The sequence below is a fragment of the Camelus dromedarius genome, chromosome 2, assembly GCF_036321535.1.
Source record: "Camelus dromedarius isolate mCamDro1 chromosome 2, mCamDro1.pat, whole genome shotgun sequence".
In the NCBI taxonomy this organism is placed as follows: Eukaryota; Metazoa; Chordata; class Mammalia; order Artiodactyla; family Camelidae; genus Camelus; species Camelus dromedarius.
In genome coordinates, this window is record NC_087437.1 from 21,106,366 (window position 1) to 21,127,875 (window position 21,510).

The following is a 21,510-nucleotide window of genomic DNA, read 5'->3' on the forward strand; positions in this document are numbered from 1 at the left end:
CTAAAATGCTGAGTGTTAAACAAGACAACAAATTAAACAAAATAATTAGAGATGGGTTGTTTAAAAAAAATCATTATTTTAAGGTGACTTTGACAGAAATCCATTTCACCCATATTTTCCTAAATGTTTTTGGGGGATAGAAGGGTGATGACATTGCACCCCGCACAAAAAGAACCTCCTGAAGTTCCTCTTTAACCATCTTTCGCCTGAACTTCCGTTTCCCAGAGCAGCTGCCCTCCCCCCTCCTCCCGTCCTGTGCCTTCAGCCTCTCCCTCTCCACCTCTTCTACTCTCCTCTCCCCTCTGTGCCCTCCTAGGTCTCTCTGATTCCTTCTTTTGCAGTAGCTTCTCCCCCGCACATCTCCCAGCTCACCCCAATGGAGGCCATCTTTTCTTGTGGTAAAACAATCACTAATTAATTTTTCCTATGGTAGTATTTATAATTAGCCTCCACCACTTAATCATAAGGGTTAATCATAAATCTTGTTCAAATCTATAACCTCGTCAGCAATGTTTTCCATTAGAAATATAATTAACATCGTGACCCAGTTTATAAGTACTGTTATGAATCAGTATGACCATAAGAGCTGTTTCTGTTGGGCTGGTTGCTTTGGTTGGGTCTCTGTTTTGATTTTGAATGTCACTCAAATAAAAGTCTCATGAGACAATTATTCCTTACTGCATAGGATACACTCACATAACTTCTCTTTTCTGTTTCATTAAAGAAAAAAAAAGTAAGCTGGTTGCAACCCACTAAACTGATTTCCTGACCCAATAATGGCCATGCTGAAAAAAATCTCTGCCCTATGGGACTTTTCATGGAGCTTTGCACAGGGCAGGAAGTCCCAAGTTGGTACTGAATTATCACCCCAATGCACACCTGATCCAAAGTCAGTAACAATCTTAAATGTTCTTCTGACGTTGTCTAATGACAATACTCTTTCTCCACATATTCGGATACATGGCCCTCTCTTTACGATGCCCACCTATAGTTTTTTCTTCCATTCCAGTTTGTACTTGTAAGACCTGATGATTCCCCACCAAGCATCCTACCAGTTTCCTTGGAACCTCTGCTCATGACCGTGCAGGATGAGTGTTACATGCTGGGGAGAGAGATCTCCATCTGGGGCCTTCAACTGAGCAACCCAGAGGTGGCCAGACTCGTGAGTCATGTGTTTTAAAAAATGAAAATTGCAGACATTTATAAACACAATAGCTAAAGCTTCATCTCACTTCTTTTCCCCCAGCTACTTCCCAGAGGTACTACCAGCCTCGAGCTGATGTGTAACAACCCCATGCATGTTTTTACACTTGTATTACATGTGCATGTATGTTTTTACTTACATGCATGACACTGTACTTTGTGTATGATTTTGCGACTTACTCTTTTATTCACATTATGTTGTCAAAATGTCTCCTTGTTCACTAATTTTGACTGCTATCGTATCACACATAACCTTTATCCTTGAATGATAGTTTTGCTGGATATACACTTATAGATTAATCATTATCATTTTTTAATTGAAGTTCCACTTTTGTGAACATATATAGAACTTCACTTTCGGAAAGGGCAATCAGATCATTCAGATCAATCCTTTCACTGAGGACAACAAGAGGAACTAAAATACACAGTATGGGAGGCAAAGAAGCTTGATTCCTACTTCACATTATACCCCAGAATCAATTCCAGATGGACTACAAATTTAAGGCAAAACAATAAAGTTTCCAGATGATAATAAAGGAAAATACCACCGTGACTGGGGTGGAGAAAAACTTCTCAAGCAGGCACAAAAAGCACCAACCATAAAAGACTGATAAATTGGACTCCATTACAACTAATGTTCAACAAGAGTTACCATTAAGAAAGTAAAAAGGAAGCCACAGACCTAGAAAAGATATGTGCTACATATATAACCAAAAAGGTTCCTATGCAGGCTATATAAGAAAAAGAGAAATAATCCAGTAGAAACATGATCAAAAACTTGAATAGGCATTTTACAAAAGAAGATATCAAGCAGCCAATAAACATATAAAAAGATGTCCAACTTCATTAGGAATGAGGAGAATAAAAATTAGAAACATGAAGAGATACCACTACATAGCCACTGGAAGAATGAAAATAAAAGCAGATTACCAAGTGTCAGTGAGGATAGGGAACAACTGAAATTTTCATACACTGTGATGGGCGCATAATTGGTACATCTGGAAAACTGTATTGAAGTCTCTACTGATACTAAAGTCTACGATCCAGCAATTCCACTCTATAGTCATATACCAAACATAAATGTGCGTGCGTGCGTATGCATGGGGTGTGTGTGTGTGTGTGTGTGTGTGTGTGTGTGTGTGTGTGTGTGTGTTGGTGGGGCTGGGGGGCACCAAGAGACATACACCAAATGTTCCTGGAAGCTTTAGTCAAAATAGCCAAGAACTGGAAGCAACCAAATGTCTATCAACATAGAGTGGATAAAGAAATCATAGCATATTTATATAGTAGAGCACTATATAGCAATGAAAATACACTAACTACAGCTATGCAAAAATAAGATATGACAACTCTCACTAACATAATGTTGTACAAATGAAGAGAGGATACATACTGGGGAGAAGGTATAGCTTGGTGGTAGAGCGCATGTTTAGCATGCATGAAGTCCTCTGTTCAATCTCCAGTACTTCCATTAAAAATAAACAAACCTAATTACCTCCCCCAACCAGAAAAATAAAAATAAATAAATAAATAAACTTTTTAAAAATTAAAAAAAAAGGAATACATACTCTATGCTTGCATTCATATGAAGTTCAAAAAACAGGTAAGGCTATAATGTTTATCATAAAATAGCTCTCAGGGAGGAGGAAGGAAGTGGAGATTGGAAGAGGGCATTGGTGCCCATTTTTCTCCTCTCTTGCCTTTTAAAAAAATCCCTAATTTTATTTATCCGAATGTGTTAAACTTATTTTATAATCTGCATTTAACAGTTTCAATAATCTGAATTAGGTTGGAGTCTGATACTGCTGACTCTTGATTCTACTGACTCTCACTTATGGTGACATTTCTTTGTATGTTTTTGTGATTTATTTTTTACTGTAAACTCATATTTCCTGCAAAAAAAAAAAACAGTTGTGGCCACTCCTTGAGCTCTGATTTGAAGACCGCTTTCTCCAGAGAGGATCTGCATTTGCTTCTGCCACATACTCAGGATGCTGCCATCTCAGAGCTACGTGAAATTAAATTCTTGATCTGATGTTTCCTGGAACCATCCAGGTGATGTTAATTCAGGGTGCTAACCTGTGCTATGGCTAGTTTGTGAGTTCTCAGGGGTGTATTTTTTCCCATACACTCAGTATCAGTTTGAGATAGGCCACTTCCCTGGGATCCTTTGCGGAAGGCAGAGCTGGCTTTATTTCTAGTTCATCCTTACTCTGAGGGCATAGCACTATAGCTCACCTTATGTTTTGGGCCACATCTCTTTGCAGAATTTCCTACTGGACTCTTCACCTTGGGCTTAATCTATCCCCTAGACTGTATGATGCATGAAAACCAAAGTTCAAATCTATTCCTTTACTGATATTCCTAAAGGGAAAGCTGGCTTCAGTGCCTTGTAACCCTTCTAGGTTCCCACTTTCTCTCATTTATTGTCTTTTGTGTATTCCTCACTAACCTACCAGTCAATCAACACATTTTAAAAAGATATTTTTAAAACTCTCAGATGAACACATGGAGGAAAACTATGAGACTGGATTTGGCAACGATTTCTTGGATATGACACTAAAAGCACAGACAACAAAAGAAAAACTAGATGAATGGGACTACCTCAAAATGAAAAACTTCTGTGCATCAAATGACAGAATCAACCGAGTGAAAAGGGAGACGATAATTGCAAATTCTATATCTGATAAGGGGTTAATATCCAGAATATATAAAGAACTCCCATAACTCTACAACAAAAAACAACCTGATTTTAAAGTGGATAAAGGACTTGAATAGACATTCTCCAAAGAAGACATACTAATAACCAATAAGCAACTGAAAAGAAGTTCAACATCATTAATTATTAGAGAAATGCAAATCAAAACCACAATGAGATACTCAACGTCATCGACTAGGATGGTTACTACCAAACAAAACAAAACAAAACAAAATAACATATGGATGAACCCCCTGAGGAACTCATGCTAAGTGAAATAAGTTAGACACAAAAGGATAAATACTGTAGCATTCCACTTATAAGAGGTACCTAGAGAAGTCAAATTCATAGAGACAGAAAGTAGAATGGCAGTTGCCAGGGGTTTGAGGGAGGGGAGAATGGGAGCTTTTGTTTAATGGGTACAGAGTTTCAGATTTGCAAGATGAAAAAAAGTTCTGGAGATGGATGGTGGTGAGGGTTGCACAACAATGTGAATATACTTAATGTCACTGAGCTGTACACTTGAAAGTGATTAAGATGGTAGATTGTAAGTGTATTTGACCACAATTTAAAAATAATTTTTAAAAAAGATATTTTAAATATATAAGCAGAATTTCGGGTTGTTTTTATTCAGAGGGTAAGTCAGGGTACCCAGGCCATTCAAGCCAGAAAGAGAATGCTGTCCATTAAAAGTTAAAAGTTGAAAGTGATCCTTAGCAGTTCCTTAAAATGTAGCCCTCTGGGTAATCTGGAGGCTGCTGAGAAATTCTATCGAAGACAGCTGCGGTCTTGCCCGCAGCAGTAATGATGCCCAAGGGATGGCACTGCAAAGCACTGGTTGAGATCTTTAGGACCTGGTCCAGAGTTTATTTTGCAGAGACCAACGTTAACATCAGCAGTGACGTGCCACATGGCCTCCTCTATCAAAAATGCAGCTTGAGAATCCGATCCAGCGCTCAAACCAACTAGATGTTCTTTCATTAAAGAGGCCTCAGGCACCAGCTCTGTAGTTAAGGTTGCAAGTGCTTTTTCATTCCCAACCAAAGTATAATTTGGAATCCTCTCTCTGACCAACATGTCATTACCTCAAAAAACCCTAAATCCTCCCAACCCCATCAGAGCCTTTTTGAGGCTTAAATTCTGAACTGAAGGAATCCTCAGGTTGCGGTGATGCTAATTGCTAAAAGGTGTCCTTCACGATTTGTAGCTTTAAAATCCCTCTCCTATCAGTTAGGTGGGGATTTAAGTGTCACTGGGATCCTTTGTTACCACAAGAAATGACCTTCCCACAGACTCGTGCTTATATTGTGCTACAATATGTCCTATCTCACCATCAAGCTTGGCATCTCCCATGTAATTCTTCAATGAGTCTTCATTTTAAAGGGAAATTATTTTGTTTTCATGCTACTTTCTCCTTGGGTAATTAGAACATTATCTTAGAGTTAAAAATGTTGAGGAAATTAACATAAGTGACTTTAAAGTAACATACTAAGACACAGGGCATGTTGGTCTGCATAGTGTCAGAGCTCTTTACCTTGTGTTCTCAGGCTTCGCTTCTGGAATCGAAGGGGCGCGCCTGCCCATTTACCACCCTCAAACTCATGGATTGCAGGATGGATGCGTGGTCTCTGGGGAGACTTGGGACAGCTCTGCAGTTCAGCAGTTTGCGTTCTCTCGTCCTCGATTACTGCAAGTAAGGCTGGAACGCAGAGTTCCTTCATGGTCCTTCCTGCTCTAGGCTGGGGAGGCAAAGGCCGGGAGGGCAAAATTCTGGTTCCTTGTGCCTCATCAAGTCATCACTGAAAATGACACACCAAAACCTCCTTAGAGCTCTTGTTCCTGAGTAAATGGGGAGGTTCTCAAAAAGAGTCTCTTGTCATTCATTTATTCTTTCAACAAATATTTGTTGAAGGCCAGTTTGTACAAGACATGCGGCTCGTTGCTAAGGAAGATACAGGTATATTTAAGGCAATGCAGCTGTCTGAGGGAGTCTTTGGTACAACACAGAGAGGAGACATGCTCTTGATTATGTCTAATGCAAGGCAGAAAGATGTCCATCCACAGTTTAGGGGTGGGGGGGTTGCATAAGAGAAACCAGAATTCCTTAGGTGATGGGTCAATATTCACCAGGGGAGGAGAGGAAAGGTATGATGCTACAGAGGAGCAAAGCAAGACCTTCAGAGGACCGGGCAGGGGAGGTCAGGGGTAGTGATGATAATAATAATAGTATCAGCTAATGGTTACTGAGAGCTTACTGTGTGCCAAGCAGTGCATGGATTTTTCTCATTTATTCTTTCAACAGTAGATAGATATGTATCATTACATATAGATGTATGATACATAATGATAGATACATACCATTTTTATCCCTTGAGTATAGGTGAGGAAAAATTTAGGGGGATTAATTGGCTTGTTCAAGGTCATTCAGCTCATGGGGTTGGAGCCTAGATGTGAATCCAGCTGCCTGAATCAGAGCCCTCCTCTGACCCATGATAGTAGATTGCTGGGGTCTATAATTTACCATCCATAAATAATTGCAAACTGCTTGTGTGATCTGGGGTAGGTCATGCAAACTCTCTGACCTATACTGAGATGATCTCTTCCACTTCCCATGTCTGTGATTCCATGACTCTTCCCATAGAGCCAAGTGGTACCTTGTACTCAAAAGGCCAGTGGACTGTGAAGTGAGATGAGTCATGCCTGAGAAGTGGTACCACAGTGACAAACAGGCCCCATAAAAGGACTAGGGTCTTACTAGGGCCCTGGTGGTGACATGGGACAAGTCCATCAGCAAAAGCTGGGGAGAGTGAATATTCTGTGGAGGTCCTCCAGGTTTCTGAAATGCTGGGAGGAGCTTTAGCCACGGCCTCCTAACACAGGGCAGCAGAAGGATTAGGGTCCCTGGGACACCACGCCATGAGTGCACAATCTGCCACGGAGTCTCCCTAGCTCCCCTATTGGACCAGGCAGAAACAGCCCCACTGCTAAGAGATCCCTCTAGACTCCAGCTCCTGTGCTGGACCCAGAGACATGTACTGTGGGAAGAATGAAGGAACTCCCATCTCAAGGAAACAGCTTATTTTAATTGACAGCTGAAATCCTGTGGCTGCTAAGATGCCTGGAGTTGTCAGGGTGTGGGAGCTGGGAATCACCACTGAGACCTCAGCACTGGTCAGACTGTAGGTTACCAGCCTCTGGGGGACTGGAGTTCTTCCCTCATTGTCTTCCCTGATAGGCTGTGAAGTTCAGTGGGCAGGGTGCCCCTTTTCTCATACACGGCTGCATCCCCACAGCCATCACGGTAGCTGGCCCTCAATAATTACTTGTTGAATGAATTAATAAATTTTAAGTTATTTCTATTAATTCTACTCACCTCACTTTAAAGTTCAAGCCTTGACATTCCAAATTCCCTAAAGATGCCCTTTACCTCACTGGCCCTCGGCTTCTGACCTAACACCTGCCTACCACCAGAGGCTGCTGCTGGCATGAATGAGACGATGGGTGTGATTTCACTTTGCAAACTTACTCCTCCACTCCCAGGCTGCCCACCTCCACCATCTCTGCCCACCCCCACAGCCAGCCCTGGCCCTAGGACCAGCAAGAGTGCCTCTAACTTCCCTGGGTAGTGTCTTAAAATTAATAATCCAATGGGTGACGTGGTTTTAAAAGTTACTTATTTGCTCCTATCATTTCTTTTCAGATTTGGAAATGAAGAAATTGAGAGTATTTTCTCAGGCCTGGAGAACAACCAGAGGCTTCGAGACCTCAGCCTGCGCTTCTGTGGCCTGGGGCCGCAGAGTGGGCCAAGGCTGGGCTCTGCCATGTGCCAGAGTGCGGTCCGGTGAGGAGGCCCACTCCCCGCCACCCCCACATCTCCACACCATTCTGTCTTGAATCATGTAGCCAGTTATGCACACAGCCTACTAGACCATGGGTCCCCTTGATTTTTCACTATGTTTTGAATCATCTTTTCCCCCTGTAGTTATTTTTGTTTTTCTTTATTATAAGAGAAAGATCCTTTAGTTACGCTTGCAAATCGAGGATGTTGTCCTAAATGCACGTTTTTGGCCAGATGACATGGTCACTCGTTCTATTTTTTCTGACATAGTCTATTATTTATTATGGTTATTTATTATTTTATAACTAGGTCTATTATTTTATGAGGTGAAGACCTCAATTCCAAATTTGAGAAAGTGGAAATAAGGTCAAATGAACAGTGTATTTTGTCCCTTCCCCAGTGAGCTGCACCTGGATGGCAATTACCTGCAATGTTCTGGAGCTCTGGGGCTCCTCAGGCCCATAGCGGAGTATGTAGACATGCAGGGGAAGGACCAGCCAGCCACTGCCCCACCAGACACCAGGAATCCCCCTCAGCCGTTCCAAGGTAAGCAATGGGGAACTTCGCCCTAAACTCTGTTGGTGCCACCTAAAAGAAGAAGAATTTGCTTTGTGATTAAAAGTGACCTTCCCAGTGATCCATGGAGACTCTTCTTCCTGAGAATGTATGGGAGCAGAATGACAGAACCCCAAAGATGTCTTTGTCCCAATCTTCAGAACTGGTAACTATGTTACCTCACATAATAAAAGGATCATTATAAGAAGGCAAGTGGGCCAGAGTCAGAGAGAGGGAGATGTCACAATGGAAGGAAAGGTTGGAGTGAAGTGAGGAAGGGGCCATGAGCCAAGGAATGTAGGTTGGAGCTGGAAAGGTCAAGGAAACGAATTCTTCCCCAGAGCCTCCAAAAGGAATGCAGCTCTGCCAATGCCCTGACCTTTGTCCATAAGACCCATTGGACTTCTGACTCCCAGAACTGTAAGACAATAACCTTGTACTGTTTTAAGCAGTAAGTTTGTGATCAAACAGTCCATTGAGGGAGGGGCCAGACACTGCAATGGGCAACCCCACCAGAATCACACAACTTGCATCAGGGAAGGCGCAGTCCCTTCAGAGAAGTAGACAGATGAGGAAGACAGATGCAGGACAGATGAGAACAACAGCTGCTTACTTCCCTATAAAAGGCTTACCATTTGTTTAATAGATCCCAAGTACACATACTCATGATGCATTTTAAAGCTGACTGCTTTTAATCACTGGTTACAGTAAACCATAGCAAGTGGCTCATAGCACAGACTTAGAGTCAGACCTAGGTTCAAATCCTTCTCCAGCTGTTCATGACTTTGGGCAAATTATCAAACTGATCTAACTTCAGCTTCTTCAGCTACAAAATAAACAAAATGGTAACTAGCCCCTGGCGTTGAGTGAGGACTAAATGATGTAAAGTAGTCAGCATGGTGCCTTACACACAATAAGTACTTGAGGGGTGTATTATCATCAGCACCTTCATCATTATTGTTACAGCAACCACCTTTTCCTAGGAGAGGAAAATCTTGAAGCATGTTAGGGAACACAGTTACTCTAACTGCTGGGAAAAAAATGAAGATAAAGAACTGAAGTCTAGTGTACAACATGGTGACTACAGTTAACAATACTGTATTGCATATTTGAAAGCTGCTGAGTAGATATTAAAAGTTCTCATCACAAGAAAAAATATTTGTGGCTATGTGGTGATGGATGTTAACTGGACTTATTGTAGTTGTCAGATCACAATACGTACAAATATCGAATCATTATGTGATACACCTGAAGCTAGTATAATGTTTATGTCAATTATATCTCAGTGAAAGTTACTGAAATATAATTATATACCAACGTGCCTTATTTTTTTTTTAAAAAAAAGCTGAAGTCAAAGCTCCTTTGTGGAAATGAATGCGAAGAATTTATAATTAACAGAGATTCATTAAATACAAGAGTTATCCCTCATTTAGGAACTTGCACAGTATCAGAATTATATAGGTTATTTGTTGAATTTGATAATTCAAGTCAACACAATAAATATATAAAAGGAAGCTGGGAAGGGATGTCTGTCATCAAATATTATTTTCCCTCTGCTATATTTACCAACATTCCTATAAAAAGCCATAGTCCCATTTATAAAGTCCTGTACTATAAAGTTCAGATCTAAATAAGTGAATCTATGATTTTCAAAAAAATAATTGGAAATGTGAAAGTACCATCTCCAAGGACTGGAGTGTGGCAGGCAGGGACAGGTGTGAGAGGTGTGGGATTGGAAAGGTAAGAAATGACAAGGATATAAGGAAGAAACGTGGAGCTCTCTTATTCTGGTTGTTCCAAGTGGTTTCTGCTGAAAAGGCCATTAAGGCTTAATCTTAAGGGTTCTGGATTTGTTTTCCTAGAGCGCCAAAAAAGCCAGGGTCACAGCTGACTGCCGAGAGGCCTGCCCTGTCTTTCCTTCCATTCTTCACAAGCAGCCCTGAACAGGGTGGAAACTACCCCAGCCGGGCCGGGCCCTGCGGTCAGTGCTCAGCATACAGAACCACTTTTAAGTTGCTCTCATCACTCAGATCTCAGCAGTACAACAAAACCCACTTAACAAGTACCTTTCTAGGCTCTTCCTCCCCTGAGGCTAACTGTGACAGTCTCTAACATTCACGTTCATTCACATCAACCTTGATCTCTATCCAGTTCAGCTGGTGCATTTTAGCTACTCTGCACTCTTCTGTTAACTTTATTAGTCTGCGCAGGCTGCCAAAACAGAACACCGCAGGCTGGGGGGGCTTAAACAACAGGTTTATTTTCTGGAAGTTTGGAGGCCAGAAGTCCCAGATCAAATGCTAGCTGCTCTGGTTCGTGGTACGGGCTCTCTTCCTGGCTAGCTGATGGCTACCCTTTAACTGTGTCCTCATGTGGTCTTTTCTATGTGTTGCACGCAAGATAGAGCAAGCTCTCTGGTGTCTAATAAGAACACTGATCCTATCTGATCAGGGCCCACTGCTGTGACCTCATTTACCTCAGTTACCTCTGCAGAGGCCTCATCTCCAAATACAGCCATACTGGGGGTTCAACCCAGTTTGTTGCAAGACAGGTTTGCAAAGGGCAGGGACAAGGGCAGCTCCAGGAGTCTCACAGGATGCACGAGGTTGCTGGAGGAGGGTGCCAGATTCCTTGGTTCAAGGATCACATTTGAGAGGACTCGGGTCCCACACCCACCTGTGGCTGGTAAGATACCACAATCATTTTTATTGCCACATATGCCTCTTTTTTCATTTATGGCCAATCCTGCTGGCAAAAAAAAAAAAAAAAGTGAAATGAAGGCAGGAAAACTGCCTGAGCAGAGGGCAATCTAGTTCTGAAACAGAAGCACTTTTACTCTGGGCTGGCATGTACATTACTGTTATGGACTGAATGTTTGTGTCCCCCCAGAATTCACAGGTTGAAGTCCTACTCCCTGAGGTGATGATATTAGGAGGTAGGACCTTTGAGAGGTGATTAGGTCATGAAGGTCAAGCCATCCTGAATGGGATTAGTGCCCTTACAAAAGAGACCCCAGAGTGTTTCCTCACCCCTCCTGCCACATGAGCTTATAGCAAGAAGACAACCATGTGTGAACAAGGAAGCGGGCTGTCATCGGACTCTGAATCTGCTGGCACCTGGATCCTGGACTTCCCAGTCTCCAGAGCTGTGAGGAGTAATGTTTGTTGTTTATAAGACACCCAGTGTGTGGTGTTTTGTTACAGCGGCCCAAATGCCCTGAGACCCAGAGTACACACAGCCTTCTCAGTGGCTGTGTTTGAGGGGTTGTGGGTGGTATTTTTAAATGTCCAGATTCTCACTTTCCATAAGGACACAGTAACTGTGGTTAATATCCTTGGTCACAATTATCATTCTACTTGGCAAAAGAAAGACACACTCCTCTCCCATCCAGTATCTGAGCAGAATATTTCTCCTAGGATACAAAAACAAAGTGACAATTCAAAGTATTGAATGTAAGTGTTAAGAAAATGAATGACTCTAATAATTCAATGATTTCATTTTTTACACATCAGGTGGCTTCCACTCTTCGCTTTTAACACAACTGAAGGAGGACACTGACAGATCACTTAAAAAGATTTTTTTGATCAAACACTATATAATTTTTAGCTTATAACTCAGGAGTTTAAAGCATTGAATAATACTGCTGTGATAAAGCTCCTTCTAGGATTTATTTGGATTTTAGATGAAAAACAATTTATTATGAGTATGTTCCATGTAATGTTTGTGATACACTTTAAACATTATTATTCTTTGTTTATCTGACATTTAAACTGAACTGGTTGTCCTGTATTGGGGGGACAAGGGAGGCTAAATCTGACAACCCTATTATTCCATTCCCATCTATGTGAACAAGATTTCTCAGCTGTTACAATAACAATGAAAACCAGGAAAAGCATTGATGCTGCAGTCTGCCTCAGCTTAGCAGTAACATTCTTTCATGAATACATAAACTAATTACAAAGGCAAATAAATATAACAGCACCACCCATCTCTTTGGGAGAGGTGGTCAATAAAATTTTACTTTTGTATTTAATTAGGATTTATCAAAATATATAAAATACGTATGTTGTATTAATTTCATAGTTCTAAAATTGGTTAATAACTATGGAAGAATTTTTAATACTTTAGAGGCTTATGATCTCAAGAAATTGTTAAAATCTAAATATTTGTAAATGTAGCAATTTTATTACAGAGAAGTATTACAAGATGACCAATAAACGACTTTCAAATATAAAATTCTGCACAGTTGGTAGAATGGAAATACCAATAAAAAAAAAAAAACAAGAAAAAATGGAATCATGTAAAATTTTCAGCCACTCAAAAAGAACTGCTCATGTCTTGGGCTGTCTGAGATTTCTAACTGGATGATGGTGGGTAGCAGAGTGCTTGGAATTTAGATTACATCTGATACACTTAAGAGAATGGTATAACAGATTTTATTTTGAAACATCAATATTTGCCATATGCTAGAAATTTCATCCTTTGAAATTTTAAAACTTATGCTGTATAAGTTTAGATACCAAACTAAAAATGTACAAGATTATACATAGCTTTACCATATTCCTCTAGGATGTTATGAGAGTAAAAATGTTTTGAGGACACTGGTTTGTAAGGCCCAAATGTTTGATCTTCTCTCCTGTTCTGTGAGCTACTCCCAGGCCTTCTAGTAACTTCCTCTTCTTGCTTTCTGCTGCCAACCACCAAAGAGGCACGGATGCCTCACTATCCAATGACAAGTTTTTCTTAATTACTTGTTATAATGTGTAAAATACAGTCTTAGTAATGACCCTCCCTCCTTCCTTCTTTCATTGTGTGTGTGCGTGCACCTGTGTCTCTCCTTACAAACATTAGAGCATAAAGCAAAGATCCCTGCCCCTGAGGAGAGGGCTGGGAACGCTGTATGCTCGTGGGTGTGTGTACATGTGTGTACATGTGGAGTGGGGGGAGTCAGACAATTTTTAAAAGGCATAATAAATCTATACCTGCTATAGTTTATTAGGAGGTGATAACTGCTATTAAAAAAGGGGGAAATTGAGCAAGATAAGCAAGTGTGGGAATCTGGGGAAGGAAAAGATGATTGCGGTATTATTTTATTTTATTTTATTCCCCAAATCCAAATAGCTTTGTTGTTTGCTAACTTTAGGGTTCATACACACACACGCGCGCACACATGCACACACACACTTTCATGAGCCAGTATACTGATACTAAAATTTCTTAGAAGTGGAATTATAGGGCCAAAAGGCACATAAATTCAGGGTGTGATTTTAAATAGATGGTTAAGTGTAGGCCTCCTTGAAAAGGTGGCATTTGTGAACAGACACAGGAGATCAGGGAGTGAGCTTGTGGATAAACAAGGAGCATTCCAGGCAGAGGGCACAGTTGGCACCAAGGCCCCAAAGCCTGTGCACAAGGAGCAGGTGCCTGGACAGTAACAGGGGTAAGGGGGCCGAGGGCCTTGTTAGCCTGGAAGGAGCAGAGGGGTCAGGACTCAGTTGGGTCTTAGGTTTGAGAAGGACCCCTCAGTCTGTGTGGGGGTGGAGGGCTACGGGGAGGCTGCTGTCATCCAGGTGAGAGGTGGTGGTGAGAGGTGAGGGGTGTCAATCCAGGTGGGATGAGGGCAGTAGCAGAGGTCAGGTTCTACATCTACACCATTTCCTGATGGATGGGACATGGAGTGCAAGAGAAAGGGAAAGAAGGGTCCAGAAGGACTGCAGAGCAGTAACATACTAACATGTTTTTAAACATGCCAAAAATGTGTTCCTCTCTGCTACATCCTTACTAATTCCTGATACTGGAGCCGCTTTTATAGAGGGCACCTGCGGAACAAAGGAGAATTTACAAAAGTCCCTGCAGGACGAGTCTTGGGGCCCTGCTTGGTCGCATGTTCTCCTCAAGCCTGTGAGGGGAGAAACGTGAAAAAGACTGAAGTGAAGTCAACGGGGTGGGTAATTCTCTCTTATGAGAAATATCTCGGTCCTAAGTGCACATAAGATGAAGGCAATAACCAATATCAAAGTGCATCCAAAACCCACTCATGCAACTTTGAACTGGCTGTTTTTTAATCTTTTTTTCCCCCATACAGCCAGACAGAGAGCAAGTTCAGCTTTGAACCAGATAAGAAAGCCATCTGGAGCTGTAACAGTGAAAACCACTTCTGGGAAGAAAAAGAGAAAAAAAGGTATTTTTGTTGTTGTTTCAACTATTCCTCCCACTTCCTTCATCTTGTAAATCACTTCCTTCCTTCCATAGACTGTGTGTTCCCCCTGCTAAAGTAATTACCCCAAAATCAAGTGGAGAAAAAGAAGACTAAGCGTCTGATGGCTTCATATAAACCCAATACAGAACAGTTTAGCCATATCTGCCAGGGGAATTTGTCTTTGGCACATTCAAAAAGGCCAAAAAAACAAGCATGGGAATATCTCTGCAATAAATAGCCAGCAGGACCTGATAAATTCAGCCTGGAGGCTTTTCTCCTATGCTCACTACTTAGAAGCAGACATTGAGTCATTGAGAGGGAATTTTAAGAAATCACCAACTCCATAACCTCCGAGCAGGATTAAGCTAAGTGAGAAGCTGTCTAAGTAGCAAAGGTTTGCAGCTAAATGTTACGGAACCAGGATTCTGTTCCCAGCACTTGTCCCGATGCCTGGTCTCAGCATCCTATTCTGAGGACCTTGTGCTCACACCTTCTTGAATTCTACTCCAGCTTTAATATTTTGAAGTTATAATGAGACAGCACAAGATGACCCATCACTGGGCGTGTCATGAGCACAGTCTTTGGGAAACTCCACGTGGAGGCCAACCTAAACTTGTGCTGTTCTGTTTTAGTCCACTTCTTGTGTTTGTTTGTTTATAGAAGGCAACAGGCCCTTATAGTGAAGCTCTTTACCTGTTGGCTTTTTCTTCCTCAATTTTAACCTGTTCTTGTGTGGTCTTTTTCTGTCCTTGAATTATCCTTGTATCTCTTGTATGAATTCTCAGTGAATTAGAAAGATACAACTTTTATAAGCTAAAAAGCCACATGAAAAGATAAAGTGAGAATTTATCAGACTCCGGCTCTGTTGTCTGATGTAAGTACAGTCTTTCCACTGGATAGTGCTAGTAGATTTAGGAAAATTTACTAAAAGGGGGAAAGATGGGGGGGGGAGAGGAAGGAGGGGGAGGAATGTGGGAGGCTGTGGGGGGAGGGGAGGATGCTAGGTTATCATTTGTTTTAGACAGTTTCCATTTGGGAATGCTTTCAACCAAGAATGCTTTCAGAGGAGTTGGTTTGGGTTCCTGTGAGGATGAGGATGATTAGAGTCTGCAAGACAGGTAGCCATAGAAAGGGCAGTCCTTACACTGGGCCAGATGACACCTGAGGGGAGAGGACTGCTGGCTCACTAATTCTAACTCTGCATCTGGACTTTACAGAAAGTGGCAGCAAGGACAAAGACTGAGTGTCTGTATCATGCTGTGCAGTCAAGTTGGCATTGCATAAAGACCAAAAGGACAAAATCTATCTGGGAACTTCAAGGCTTCTCAAAGCCCAGAGAGAGGCTCTGACCACTTCTATTTGTTGAGCTACCTGAGCTAAAATTTTTTTAAGTTAATTAATGGCAAAGGTTTTTAAATGCATAACATTTGAAGTCCTTGCATTTAACAGGCCAACTCTTCTGACACACATAAAATCACAGGAAATGCACACATAACCTCATTAGACGATGACACCAGAGTCTGAATGTGAGGTCCTTCTCAAATATGACTCCCCCTGTGTGCCACTCCCCACTCAAGCCCCCATACCCCCACCCTTAAGCAGACCCTGGAGATTTTAAATCCTTATAAAAGGTGGCTCATTTAAGGGAAAAGTTAAAAAAAAATAAGAAAAAAGAAAAAAGCAATACAATTATTCATCCTTCAGCTTTTAAATAATAGCTCTGTTGCAAACCACAGAGGGAGCTGAGTAGACATTTTTCCAAAGAAGACATACAGATGGCCAACAGGCGCATGAAAATTAGTTCAGCTTCACTAATTACTCAGAAAATGCAAATCAAAATCACAATGAGAAATCACCTCACACCTGTTAGAATGGCTATTATCAAAAAGGCAAGAAATAACGAGTGTTGATAAGGATGTAAAGAAAAGGGAACCCTCAAATACTGTCAGAGGGAATGTAAATTGGTGCAGCCACTATGGAAAACAGTATGGACATTCCTCAAAAACTAAGAATAAAACTAGCATATTATCCAGTTATCCCACTTCGGGGTATTCATTCAAAGAATATGAAAACACTAATTTGAAAAGATATATGCACCCCTATGTTCAATGCAGCATTATTTATGATAGCCAAGATATGGAAACAACCTGAGTGCGCATCAGTGGATGAACAGAAGTTGTGGTATATGTATATATAACATACATATATATACACACACATATGTATGTAATGGAATATTAGCCATAAAAAAGAACGAAACAATGCCATTTGCAACAACATGGATGGATCCTGAGGTTATTATACTAAGCAAAATAAATACCATATCATTCCACTCATATGTGGAATATAAAAACAAAACAAAAATCCCAAAAAACCCCACACAAAAAACATGAACAAACTATACCAAACAAAAACAAACATATTAAACACAGAGAATAGAGCAGTGGTAACCACAGGGGAAGGGGCAGTGTGGAGAAAGTGAAATGGGTAAAAGGGATCGACTATACCATGATGGATGGAAACTAAATCTTTGGTGGTGCGTATGTTGTAGTGTATAAAGAAGTAGAAATATAACACTGTACACATGAAACATAATAACCAGTGTTACCTCAATAAATTAAAAAAAATTTTTTTAATTAAAAAAACAATGCAAGCTACAAGCCTACAAGTTTAGCTAGAACAAAAGGATGTGGGAAGGTGAACCTAGTATGAGGGGTGGGACATATTAAGGAAGACTGCATATCAGGCCAAGAGTTTGGACTTAATCCAATAGACAATGGGACCCATTAAAGTCTTTTGTCTCACAAGGAATCCTGTGCCTCAAATCAACAGAAACAACTATGTGTCTACTATATATTTACTTTATGGCTTCTTTTCATGCTATCCAGAGTTCACACAGCAAATTAAAAACCAGCTGTCCACATTGGATAATCATTTTCACAGTGTTTATTTGTCTGGAGATGAGTTTGGTCTTCATAGAAGAGTTCTACTTGTTTCAAAATAAAGGGTCAGATTGAGCTGATTTACATCAACCTCCTGGGTGAGGAGTCCAGATGGTTTCCATTTGGTTCCAATTGGAAACAGACAAACTATTTTTATTCTCTCCTCTTTGTGGACAAGAGGTTCTGGGCCTGCTGCTTAGAGAGCTGAACTTACAATGCTGTATGAGTCAAAACCCCCATTCAGAAGCCTGACACCCTTATTATTCCTTCCAAATGCATGATTACAAGAACTGGACATTTTTACATTTAGCAGCCACTTATAAGTTGATGGACGAGGCAAAGTATTCCATTTCTATTCTTGCAGAAGGTAGATGTCTATTCAAGCCAGTCGTTCCTCAAAGCATCACTGAACAGGAAGACTCATTAGATCAGTGGTTCTCAAAGTTGAGAAGCATCAGAGGCACATGGAAGTCTCATTAAGACAGACCGCTGGTCCCTGCCCTCCAAAGTTCTGAATCAGCAGGTCTGAGATAAGGCTGGAGAATTTGTATGTCTGTTAAGTTCCCTGCTGATGCTGACGCTGTTAGTTCAGGGTCCACATTTTGAAAACCACTGCTTTGGACCCGAAAGAAAACCCGATTGCCTACTCTTGATTTATTTTGCTGAGTAAAGAAAATCAGAGAGCAGAGTGAGGCTCCTAAGTGCCTCTTCTTGGCCATGGAAAGCACACAACAAACAGGGCCCAAGACCCATTTCTGTTCCAGCTTCTCTATCTCTTCTGGACCCACTCTGGCCCACCTCTGAGCCCCATGGCTCTGTACCAGGAGCTCTGTGGGAACTGTGGACTCAGGGCCTCGGGGTGACCAGCACTCACGTGGGTGATGTCTGGCTTGGCCTGTGCCTGGTCACAAGCTTGTCAGGTCCATAAAGAGCCAGAAGATAGCTGAAGACTGAAAGTCACTGAAAGGTCAACAGGAATAGCCATCTGCGGACAGCTTCTCTGTCACCCATTCAGCCAGTCCTGCCATGTCACCTCAAGGCCCCAAAGTTCTTGGAAAACCTAGCAAGGACTTAGGGGTGTCCTGTCCCTTGGGTCTGCTCCGCTTCCCAGCCCAAATCCTATACCATTGTTTCCAGTACTGTCATAACCCTCAAGGATTTAGAACTGGGAATGCCAGCATGTGACTTAGACACATACAGGGAGCAAAATCCAACCATAAAATGATCAGTCCCCAAGCTTGGGATGGATCAGACCTTTACTACAGTACCAATGCCACCCAGGTGGCAAATTCACGTCCCCAAATAAGGCATTATTGCTCATATTATCACCACAGACCATAGGAATGCTTAGTGGCATTAAGGAAGGCAAGAGTCAAGTTCAAAAGTCAAAATGTAATCTTCAAAATAGTTTTATTAGTTGCAAGTCAAGAAGTTATTAGTTATAATCCTGAACTTATTTCACTTGGGATTTTATCCTGAGCGATAGCTAAACAATGGAAACTTTCGTGGACAGGTTCCAAGGTCCAAGGTGTGAATCATCCAACACTAACTGCACTTTGCTTCCTTAAGTCCTGCAATCAATAGAATTTATATTCTGGCTTATAAACCTCTCGTAATTACACAGGAAATCATGCATACTCCTTACGGATGGAAAGAAGCTGTTTTTACAAGTTAATAAATCAATCTCAAGAAGAAGATCCTACGGAGACCTGGCATCCACAGATGAACATTTCAGTAGTGGTGAAGCCAAACAGTCCAATGCCCACCGGAATGTGTGATGCCCACCGGTTGGTCTCAGAAGAGGCTAGAGAGTGAGGGAGAAGATGAGGAACCCCTCTGGGGACCTTCTGTTTCCATGAAAATTCATACTTAACCTTTGGGAGCTGGCTCATATGGGAAATAGAGCTTTCTCTGGAAGGAATGAGAGGAGGTTCATCAACTGGGAAAGAGAGGGCCTTCTAGGCAAAGGGAGCCCCATGAGAAAAGGCTCAGGGTGTGAAAGTGCCTGGAGTGTTCAGCACATGGGAAGTGGGACATTCACCTCAGAGTGGTCACTGGGAGAGAGCTGGAGATATAACTGGAAAGGCCAGTGGACGCACATGGCCAAAAGCCAAGAATGCTGTTAAGGAGTGAGAATTTCTCCTGTGCACAAAGGCGGAGCCACGATGCTTCTGAAGCAAGACGGTGACATAATAAGAACTGGATTTTTAAGAAGAACCTTCGGCCACTTTGCAGAGCATATTTTAGAGAGACAGACATCTGGACAATGGAGGCTTTAACAGTAGTTCAGGCAGGAGAAGATGAAGTGCAGAACCGAGGCTGCAGAGGTGGAAAGATAGTCTAGATAAACCTAGGACGGAGAACTGGCAGGACCTAGCGGCTGGTTCAATCAGGGTGGTAAAAAAGATTTTGCAATCAAAAACAATTGGGGAATCTTGGCAATTAACCAAAGAGAAAATCAGAGGAAGCTCACGGTAAGGAAGTCCATACTGTATCTGCGGTGTGGCTCCCCGGAGAGGTGTGCAGTTGTCAGAAGCATGTATCTGATCCCCAGAGGGGGAGTGGCAGAAGGGGGGACATCTTACACATGGAAGTTCGCCACTAGACTGCACCCATTCCAGTGGTTCAGTGACTTACAAGACCTAGAAACAAAGCTGGACAGTAAAATCTGCTGTGAAGTACATGCCTCTACAACCACTGTGTCACCATGCTTCCCAGTGGATCTTCACAATGCATCCAGGAGATGAGTGTTATGATTTCTACAGCAGCAATGAAGACATTTAGGTTCAGAGAAGTGAAGTGACTTTCTGGGGAGTCACACAGCATTTCTCAGAGAGGTTTTAAAGCTGGAAATTCTGCTCACTTCAGTATATCACCCTGCCTCAGGTACAACTGGCATCGCTATACCACTGCTAAGTTCTCCAAGACAGAGGAGGGTTACTTTAAAGTAGTCATTGTTGACGAGCTTATTTTTGTTTTAAAGTAAAGAAATGGAAAATTAGGCAAAAATAGGTTGGAGTAAACACAGCTGGGGTGGATCAAGTATTACCAGGGGCTGAGCATGGACTCACCCTTATTCCAAGGAATTTGTCTTCCATCCAGAGAAAAGAATTTGGTTCTGCTTGAACTCTGGTTAGAGGCCTGGAGCAGGAAATCCCTGCGCTGAAGCAGCATCAGCTTCCCTACCCTCTAACAGGGCACTGTGACTCACTAGAGGGCTCAATTCTGGAGAGGGACTTGGACTAGCATTTTCCAGACTGGTTCTTTTTCACGGGCCAAGATGACATTGTTACCTCTCTTACCACCAGTTGGAGAGAGATCTGGATTGTTTTCCCATGGGGGTGCAAGTTGTACCAGGCCAATCACAAGCCAGAAAGCTCCCTTCCTCTCCAACGGCACACATTTATGCCACGTTGGCTCAGTTAGGGGTTTAGACTGGCTGAGATCGTTTTGTTTCTTTCCTTGTAAAGCTGAGCGGCTGCACAGGAATGTGGCCTTTGGCCTATGGCCTTGGCCCCCTTGGCCTCATGCTTCATCACCACTGCTTTCTGGCATGCCAGAAGGGGGCAAAAAGAAATGAGTGCCACATGCGATCAGTAACCACATTGTTAATCATTCTGGGCAGTCAACTTAACTTTTCAAAGGTGAAGAGATTTTATAAATAGAAAAATCATATTTTACTCGTGTTCATGGATTGTCTCAAGGCATTATTAACTATACTGTGCTCGGAAAAAACAAGGAACGGTGAGAGAAAAGTTTCCACTATATGACTGCACTCTACATTAATTCACTCATTCATTCAGTACAGTTAACCTACAGTGTGCCAGATATATTATTCATAATGGCTGTCGTCTGCTATCATTCCCATGCTCTGGATGTAAGGACAAATGAGATAGGGACAAGTTAAGCTTATCCACAATAAAATGAAAGGATGGGCTAGTTTTCATCCCTCCAACTATGTTTTGAAAGAAAATAAATCCTCTCTATTTCCTTCAGCAACCCAGCAGATTTGATTCATATCCAAATAAATCAATTGAATTTTTTTAAAGCGTTTATTTTTTTAAACTGGCAAACT

At 41.8% G+C, this 21,510-nt stretch overlaps 1 protein-coding gene and 1 long non-coding RNA gene across 2 annotated transcripts in view; one reads left to right on the plus strand and one right to left on the minus strand.

The window, feature by feature from the left end:
• Window positions 1-20,824, minus strand: part of LOC116150808 (uncharacterized) — a 33,038-nt gene extending 12,214 nt beyond the window's left edge. Inside the window, exons 1-3 of the long non-coding RNA XR_010383202.1 lie at window positions 20,507-20,824; window positions 8,165-8,327; window positions 5,436-5,700 (exon numbers count right to left, since the gene is read on the minus strand). This is a non-coding gene — a long non-coding RNA (uncharacterized LOC116150808). The remainder of the gene's footprint in view (window positions 1-5,435; window positions 5,701-8,164; window positions 8,328-20,506) is intronic.
• LOC105086322 (ribonuclease inhibitor) overlaps window positions 1-21,510 on the plus strand; it is a 42,530-nt gene that overhangs the window by 5,690 nt on the left and 15,330 nt on the right. The window contains exons 4-8 of the mRNA XM_010976800.3: window positions 1,010-1,162; window positions 5,449-5,594; window positions 7,602-7,742; window positions 8,140-8,285; window positions 14,380-14,475. Coding sequence (XP_010975102.1) covers window positions 1,010-1,162; window positions 5,449-5,594; window positions 7,602-7,742; window positions 8,140-8,285; window positions 14,380-14,475 — 682 coding nt within the window. The remainder of the gene's footprint in view (window positions 1-1,009; window positions 1,163-5,448; window positions 5,595-7,601; window positions 7,743-8,139; window positions 8,286-14,379; window positions 14,476-21,510) is intronic.